This window comes from Hirundo rustica, chromosome 11 (genome assembly GCF_015227805.2).
Source record: "Hirundo rustica isolate bHirRus1 chromosome 11, bHirRus1.pri.v3, whole genome shotgun sequence".
Lineage (NCBI taxonomy): Eukaryota > Metazoa > Chordata > Aves > Passeriformes > Hirundinidae > Hirundo > Hirundo rustica.
Window position 1 is genome coordinate 21,483,023 of NC_053460.1, and position 8,835 is coordinate 21,491,857.

Below are 8,835 nucleotides of genomic sequence, written 5' to 3' on the forward strand. Positions count from 1 at the left end.
AGCCAATGCAGGGCATTTGCCGGATGCTCTGCCACCACCCACTGGTGACAAGAGACTCTTGCATGCAGGTGGTGCGGGATTATGTGAGGTGTGAAGCTGTCATCGGGACAGGCAGCGTGACGAAGAACATAATAGAAACAATCATTACGTGCGAGTTTATTGATCCTTCTATAGAAGTATCAGTAAGACAATTCTCGTTCTGGGTGGTGAAGGTAAGTCTCTGGATTGCCTCCTGGCATTTAACAGCATGGCTGAGGGGGGTGTGTGCTTGTGTTAAAGCGCCTCTTTACCCTTCCTGGGGCACTTTGTAAAGTGAGTGAAGATGCTTTTAGAGATGAGACTGGTACTTAACTTCCCCAAGGTAAAAGATCAGTTTACAGCTGCACTGCCAAGGGGGATCGTGGTCACTTCCAGAGAAATGCCAGTTTCTCTGCTCACTGTAAAGGGAGGTTTCTGAGGATCCTCCAAGGCACGGTGATGTCTGTACACCGATGCTGTAGGGAAGCTGGGAAAAATGGAGTTTCCTGTGGATTCCTCAGGCTGACAAGGCAAAACCCATCGTCCCCTGTGTCTCTTTGCCTTCTCTGCTGTTGGCATGGATGCTGTATGATATAGCTATATGGTGTAGCTCTGTGCGTTTCCCTAAGCCTCACCTGCCTCAAAGGACCCCCAGACACCCTGCAGCTGCAGTGATGATAACACTGAGGCAGAGCAGGTGCCCTTTAGTCTCTGGATCCCAACTCCAGCATCATGCTTCCCTCTCCTGCAAGTTGTCTGAAAAAGAGAAGACGTTTCATTAGTTGGTTTCTGTAGTTTCAGGCCTCTCCTGTGCTTCCCAGGCTTCCACTCAAGTACAGAATCCCTGGAACGGGCAGTTCAGATGTAATTAGAAGCTTTTCAGCTCTAATTCTGCTTGAGTCCTGCTCGATGCCACACACACAAACTGCTTTATTGCATACTGTGGCACAGCGCCTGTTTGATATCAGTACATCCAGAAGTAGTTTCCCAAACTCTCTGGTTTCTCAGAACCATGCAGGAAGCCCAGCACAATGCATAGACAGGAAGGAAGAGCCTAGGCTGATCATAGCTTTGAGACCACAGACACCTTGTCCCTGTAGCAGGGGCTGCAGGACACATCTTGCAGACAAACTGCTTTTTTTAATGAGGCTGCTGGAGCCAATAAGGTTGTAAGAAATGGCTGTATGCGAGTGAAGATCATCTAGTGCTGTTCTGCCCAACAGAGAGACAGAAGTGGAGACAAATGGTCTGGATTCACTTTCTGCTTTAGATCTTGTTCAAGCAGCTGCATCCTCTCAGGGTCCTATTCCCTCATCTGTACGTGGGAGTGTTTCCCCATCCCCAAGAGGATGCTGTGATTTCTAAACGTGAAAAGCATCTGCTATAAAGAAAAATCTCCTGGAAGGGTAGAAACAAATAGAAAGGGTGAATAGAAATGTATGCACTTCTGGGACTGAAAACTGCAAGATGCAGCAGAAGCAGCAGGGGGTCTGTGGCTGGCTGAGGTTGTTTCTCCTTGTCTCCTGTTTCCATAGAAACCCAGCGATGTCCTGACCCTGCAGTACCAGCCTTTGACTATAAAGAACACCTGCTCGCTGCCACTCGACCTTATGCTGTCCTTGGAGCGGCCGTTTCACGTGTGCAATGCGAACCGGCAGCCCCTCCCAGATGGCCAGGTGAGCAGCCCTGGGCTCCTCCAGTGGGGTTTGAAGAGGCGGGGTGTGGTGGTGAAACTTCTGTGGGGCGGTCCTTGAGTCGAGAAGTTTATTCGGTAGTGTCAGCAGCGTGCTGGGCTGAGCTGCATCAGCAGAGCTGCTGAAGGAATCAAAATCTTAATCTGAATTGAGAAGATGCATCCTGGCTTTAAGGCACAAGGAGAAGGGAGCAGGCAACTAAGTCTGGGCAGGCCATGCAGTAAAGGGGTCTCCTGGAAAGCCTCCCAGCTCTCCAGCAGCCACCCGCTTGTATTGCTGCTGAGCACAGAAACATGGGTCTGAGGGAATCCTGGACTAGACTGTGGTGCCTGCAGTCAGACCCTTGCTGTCAAGAAATGAACCATGAACCGAGAAGCCCATGCTGGGGTCACACTTGGAGCATTTACTGTTTCATGCTGTAATGGTTTTAATTTAATAAAACCGGGCAGAAACACCAATTAATGTAGGGGATTTAGTGTTAATATTTTTGTGGGAGGGAGAGATTAGGAGAGAAATAAACAAAGCAGGCTTATGCTTAAAAATGAACAAAAAATTGTTTTATTAACACGCACTAAAAGAATAGAAAAAAAGAAAGCTGGGAAAAAAACTAAAACAGAATGAAACTTCAAAACCACGCTTTTTTCCTCTTACAAACTATTAACTTTCTTATTGCACAACATAGAAAAACACAGCTTAGGGTTTTCAGTCAGTTTCACTATTTAGACATAACTACTTATTACTTAGGAGAGGAGTCCTTCTAAGATCTTTTTATGAAGATGTTTGCTGTAAGACAAAATAGTCAAATGCTTTCTGTTACACATTCTGCTGCCGCCCGGAGTTTTTGCAGACTGTGATGTTCTATCCGCAGAGCTTCTCAGTGTATCTGCGGTATTATTTATGAATACTTCTTCAGATCTAAAATAATCTTTGTCTCAAAGGGCTGAGACTTCCTTTTTGACCCAGGAGCGGGGGTTTCAAAGTTCCTAAATAAATCGCTATTACACCAGTCCTTAATTTTGATTAGAATAGCATTCTACCCAAATAATACTAAGATGCTGCAAAAAACAGTTCATTTCTTCATAATTTATCTTAGAAAAGTCCGGTAAAAATGTCCACTTCTTCCATCCTATTCCAATATTATTAGTTCTTTCACTTCTCATCTAACTGACTTCATGCAGTGTTTGTTCCATGTACCTTCTGTTTTCTTCTTTCTTCTTTCTCTTGAGGAAGAATTGTGCTTTAAAAGTTCTGTCTTGCTAAGAAAGGGTTAAATTTTTTTTGCCCGGGCTTGCACACACCGGGCTGGTAGAAGAATCCGGCAAATGTCCTTTTTTCCACCCCTCGGTCTCATCCAGGGCGGTCCCGCTCGGAGCTACCACTAAGCTGCAAAGAAAGGCTTCACCCGAGCTGCTTTCCTGCGAGCAGCAGCTCTCAGAGGCTCGGCCGGGCCCGGCCCAGCCGCCCAGAGGCAGAAGGGCCCGACCTGGGCCTCCCCTCCCCTCCCCGCTGCATTCGGGCAGCACTTCTCAGAAGCCTGGCCGGGCCCGGCCCAGCTGCCCAGCCGGCAATGGGGGGGCAACTTGGGCTCCCCCCCGCGCTCCATGCAGCCAGCAGCTCCTGAAAGCCCAGCTGGGCCCGGCCCAGCCACTCAAAGAGGCATCAGAGCCCGACCCGGGCCCGGCCCCGACCACGTTACCTCCTGGCAGATCACCGAAGCAAGAGAGTAGGCCGTCTGCCGCAGATCAGTTTTAAATGTTCCTTCCAAAGTCACACTGACACTTCTCATTAGTCAACTTAGCTGTCAGTGTCCCAGCCTCCTTTCTGATATGTCCTTGTGAGACGTTAATTTTGAGGAACTAAGGATTTTTTAGGAAAGTTAAGATAATAAGTTGCTGAATTAGCTGAAGTAGATAGGTAACCTTTGTTCGCAGTTAACAGAAGCCGGATCTTAGATAAGCTACCCCAGATCTTGTAACTCATTTCTTGTCAGGTTTATGTTTATGTAGTTGTCCTTGTAATGAAAAACAAAATGTGGTAAATAGGACATAAGATAGCTGCAGATTTCCTGCTTAAAGGACCCATTGAACACAGGAAACTGTAAGTTCTACCAAGGAATCATTTGTCACGAATGCATTAAAAAGGTAGAAAGGTCAGGACGAGGAAGACTCATCTTACTTCCTCATTTTAGGTGACCCCTCCCCAAAATAGACCCCCGACTCATTTTAAGAAACAAAGTACCCATGCTTAATAGCCTTTTTTGCCAATTAGCATATGAAGCGAGGAATGGGAGGTGACAGGGGTATGAATATGCATTTGTATTTTGGATATTCAAAACTTTTGTAAATAAAAGACTTTGTAATTACCTGTGAATTTCGCAGTGCAAATTAGGGAAATATCCTGCGTGCTGCCCGGCCGTAATAAACATACACTTTCTAACTTTAAACTGTTAGAGAGTTTTTGTCCGTCACAGTTGGGTATCGATACTAGATCAATACCCATATTTCTTTAATAAATCACTTGTCCTCCCCCCCCACAACCCACGCCACAGTTAAGGCAGGGAAAAACATTTTACATTTCTCTATATCTAGAAAACAAAATTGTGCCAACCTATGATACATGCTGTCAGACCTTGAGATGTCATCCCACAGGTGATTAATTACTGTTCCTGTCCCTGCAGCCTGTGACAGTGGATGTAAAGCAGACCTGTCGTCTCTACATTGCATTTGACCCAGCTTATAAACTGGATTTTAATAGCTGGAAAGAAGAGAAGGTGCTGAAGATAGAAATGGTCAGAGGCCATCCTTCTGTGGAGGAGATCACCCTTTGGGGAGAAGTCCACTTCCCGAATCTCCAAATCCAGCCCAGCACCCTGGAGTTTGGCTGCGTCATGGCTGGCACTGAAGAAGTGCATTCTCTGGAGATGACCAACTGCAGCCCACTTCCTGTCAAGTACCACTGGGCATTCCAGACAGACAGCCAGGCGAACAGGGTGATGTATGTGCACCTTTGCCCTCTCCTTGAAGCTCTTGTTCCTGGCGTCCTGTTTGTACTTTGCAAAGAACAAAGCTGTTTGCCTAGGATCTGACAAACTGATTCTGACTCGTCCTCGTGCAAGTAACACTGAGCAGCTGTGGTCAGGCTGGATGCTCAGGGTTTTCCACCAACTTGGTGCTCATTGTAGTTTCCCCTGGGAAGGAAAGCTGGGGTCAAAGCTGCTTTCTCAGACCTCTGTGGCCATTTCTCAGTTCAACACACCAGCACCCACCCAGGGGCTGCATCCTGACCAGGAGCTACTCGTGCAGGTGTCCCTCCCTCCCCCCCTCCCACTGCAGGTCTCTGTTCACAGTTCTGTTATTTTCCAGATATGAGCTTCACCCACCTAAATTTAAACCCAAACCACCAAAGGTGAAGTCGATCTATGTGGAGCACCTGCCAACTCAATGGAGACGCTTCCGGATTAGAAATGTGGAGGAGCCAGCCACAACCCTGGAAGAATCGCGGGATCTTGCCCAATCTCCAGGAGCAGAGGTACATCTTCTTGTACACCTACTACTTATGCTGCCTCCCCAGCTTGCCACCAACAAGTCATGCTCGTGCTGACCTCCCTTTCTGCTGCCCTGCTCTGCTGTGCCCTGACAGTGGGCTGGGCAGCAGGGCCGGTGGCTAGATGTGGGGTGTGTGGCAGGGAGAAATAGGAGAGTTTTCCTTGGAGAAGCTCACTCCGATCCTACAGACCTGTGTTGAGTGTGGGATATTTTTGCCTCGTTTTCTTCACAATGTAAGACGAGGCTTTTATCTGCATCATGGTGATAAGACCTCCAGCTTCCTTCCCAGAGCAAGCTGTGATGAGTCCTGATCTCAGTGTACCCTCTTCCCAACCCAGCCAGACTGTTTCCAGATCTCTGCTTTCACCTGAGGGCTGGTATTGCAGAGATGGCCCTGAAGCTGTCTTACAAGATGAGACTTTGCAAAGTGGCTGTTTCTTCCTCCTAGCACAGAAAATGGCTTCTTTTTCAGGTGCCGCCACATGCTCGTGAAAAGCGTTACATCCCAGCAGGGCTGGGGCGATTCAGGTACTCCATGGACTTACCACACAAAGTGGCGAAGGTAAGAGGGAATCTGTCTCACTTGCACATTTCCAGTGTGCCAAGCAGGGCTGTAGCTCCCAGTCCCATTGGTGGTCCTCAGCACTGCCCACAGAGGGGCCTCACTCCCATCTCTCCAGGCTCCTCACAAAGTGCTGCTGAAGCAACTGGCTGTTGGAGAGGACAGCCAGTTGCAGGACATGTTGTAGGGCTGCCCAAGGACCCTGTGCAGCACCTATGGAGGGCATTGCTGCCCTTGGACCTCATCAGGTGGTCCATTGGAAATTTTTGCTGTGACAGCTTGAGAAAGCAGCATAGAAATCAGAGAGAGAGTGGGGAAAAGCCTCAGGAGTCAGATGAGCTGGGCTGGAGTCCTTTGCTGAGCTCCAAGAGCTCTCACTCTGAGTCACCTGCTTTTCTAAAAGAAGTAAGAAATGCTTTTTAAAGGCAAGTTGTGCATTGGAGAGAATTTCTACTGCCAGGAGACGTCCCAGTTCACTTCAATGTAGTGTATTAATTAATGCATTGATCCGTGAGTATGAGAGAAGATTTTCCCCATGGTCCCTCCACTGGTCAGTGGCATGGATGCAGGAATATTTGAGGAACAGACCCCTCCAGCTACAGCTGCACTTTGCTCCAAGATGCTCTTCTGCATCTGTTTCCATGCTCAACACCTCAATCTCTCCTGTCCTCTGCTCAGGCTTTCAGTATCCTGCCGCTGTCGGGTGTGCTGCAGCCGGGAGAGAGACAGCAGGTCTCCTTCACCTTCTTTGGCCACCTCAACACCATCGCCGGTGTCAGGGCTCTGTGCCACGTGGAGGGAGGCCCCACCTACAAGGTGGAGCTGACCGGGGGGGCCTCACGTGTCAGCTACTCCCTGAGCCCCCGGGAGATCGACTGTGGCTTACAGGTACCACACACGTCCCCTGGCACAGCCCCCTGCCCTGCAACCACGGCCAGCGGGTTCCTGCCCACCTCGGGCCAGGGCTCCCTCCCCTTCCCAGCCCCTTGGCTGGCTCTGGGGCTTGGAAGTACAACCTTTGAGGGACACATCCGGCATCCAAGCTGGTTTGAAATGACCATCTCCAAGCCTTGCCAAAATGCTGGGAATGCCTCTTTTTCAGGGTACGTAACACTGCCTCCAGGGCCAGGCAGGGTCCCAGTGGGGATGCACTGAGGGGCATGGCTCTGAGACATTGCTCTGCTGATCCACTCCTAAAGCCTGACCTCCAAGGAGATGCTCTTGCTTAATCCACACAATAATCAGGGGAAGCAGTTGGGCTTCCTGTCGCTATAGCTGGAGAGCCTGTCCCAGAATAATCCCCACTTCCCTCTTTTTCAGCTGAAAGCCCACATATATTTCCAGCTGCTGGCCCTGTCTGTGTTGCTCTGTGTGACTCCCTTGCTGCATGTAGGTTGCTTGCCAATACTTGCATGCAGGTGCCTTTTCTTCTGGAATGCCTCAGTGCTGTCCCTGTTTCTCCTGGCTATTGGTGACCCCCCAGAGTGCAGAGGGCCTGTGTCCCCAGGTTCATTTCTTACTGGCTCTCACATGGTTCTTACCCCACCTCTGTGTGCTGCCAGAGCTCCCTGGTCCTGTGCAGGTGCCCTGTGCTTGAGGTTCCCCAGGTGCCCAAGTGTTGCCTGTGTTGTATCTCCTCCCTGCTCCTGTGATGTGTCTGCTTTCAACCCCAGGAGAGAGGAAGGGGATTCCCAGCAGCAGGCCTGGGTCTGTAACTTCCTGCTCCTATGCCTTCTCTCCAGATGTTTAATGAAATTCATCACAGCACGGTCACCCTGGAGAACACCTGCAAGGTTAAATTCAGCTGGGTGATAAACCCTAGCACTGCAGACCGACATCTGCCTGGTGTGTTTCTGGTCAACCCCAACTTTGTAAGTAGCACAAGTGACTGACCCCAGCCCTGTGTCAAGTGGCCCAGAGGAGTGTACAGGGAAAAAAAGAGGGGGGTGGGAAGGGGGGAAAAAAGTCAGAGGGGAAAACCCCAAACCCAGGCATGAGAGAGAGAGGGCTGTGAGCAATTTCTGCTGGGGGCAGAGAAGGTCAAACAAGTGCTCTCCTGACAGGCTCCCTCATGGCCTTGGCTGGTGGCTGGCTCTGCTGTCACAGGGCAGACACCGGCGGGAGGCACACGTGTGTTGGTCACTGTCCTGTCCCGCTGTAAGGGGAGGAGAGGAGAATTCTTTTTGATAGATTTCTCGGGCGATAATAAGGCACAAACGCAGCAACTATTATATGTGAAAATTGTTTGTTGATAAAGAAAGGGTTTGGTCCCGACCAGAAGGGGATAGAAAAGAGAGCAGAGAGAGGAAAGGAGAAACAGAGAGAGTTAACAGGAGACAGGGACAGAGCGTTACCGCTAGAACCCTGGGGCGCTCCGTCCCGCTCGGCAGATGGAGCATGAGCATGTGTTCTGCCAGCCGCACCGAGCGTGCGTGCCTGCTGCGGCGGGCTGGTCACGATCCGGCCCCGCACGGGCGCGGCTCTGTCCCGCGGGATGGGCACGATCCGGCCCCGCACGGGCGCGGCTCTGTCCCGCGGGATGGGCACGATCCGGCCCCGCACGGGCGCGGCTCTGTCCCGCGGGATGGGCACGATCCGGCCCCGCACGGGCGCGGCTCTGTCCCGCGGGCTGGGCACGATCCGGCCCCGCACGGGCACGGCTCTGTCCCGCGGGCTGGGCACGATCCGGCCCCGCACGGGCGCGGCTCTGTCCCGCGGGCTGCGGCGGCCGGGCTCAGCAGCCGCGGCTTGTCACGGTCAGGGCGCGGCGGCTGCTCCCTCGGGGACAAAGCGGAGCGCTCGGTTGCCGTGGCGGGCGGGGAAGCGGCGATAGCAGCGCAGGCAGACAGGGAAGGAGTGGCTCTCCATGGAGCCGGATCCTCCAGGTGCTCCCAGCCCAACAAAAGCCAAAAATGCCGGGGAAAAACTGGCAGTGTTAACTGCCTTTACATGCTGAGGTTCCTCCCATAACTCAGCCCTTTTAGGAAGACTGTTGGTCAGACGGGCAAAATTTTCC

General features: G+C 51.1%; 2 protein-coding genes across 3 annotated transcripts in view; both read left to right on the plus strand.

The window, feature by feature from the left end:
- Nucleotides 1-750, plus strand: part of LOC120757933 (hydrocephalus-inducing protein-like) — a 43,355-nt gene extending 42,605 nt beyond the window's left edge. For both annotated transcript variants that reach the window (XM_040075667.2, XM_040075668.2), the window contains one exon: nucleotides 69-750. In XM_040075667.2, coding sequence (XP_039931601.1) covers nucleotides 69-94 — 26 coding nt within the window. In that variant the 3' untranslated portion in view covers nucleotides 95-750. The remainder of the gene's footprint in view (nucleotides 1-68) is intronic.
- LOC120757953 (hydrocephalus-inducing protein homolog) lies at nucleotides 323-8,834 on the plus strand. Its single transcript, XM_058422146.1, has 9 exons — nucleotides 323-361; nucleotides 1,554-1,694; nucleotides 4,390-4,706; nucleotides 5,075-5,240; nucleotides 5,730-5,819; nucleotides 6,498-6,707; nucleotides 7,140-7,208; nucleotides 7,562-7,690; nucleotides 8,795-8,834. The coding sequence occupies exons 1-9, from the start codon at nucleotides 323-325 to the stop codon at nucleotides 8,801-8,803; spliced, it is 1,170 nt and encodes a 389-aa protein (XP_058278129.1). The 3' UTR covers nucleotides 8,804-8,834.
- Nucleotide 8,835: the final 1 nt, after the last annotated feature.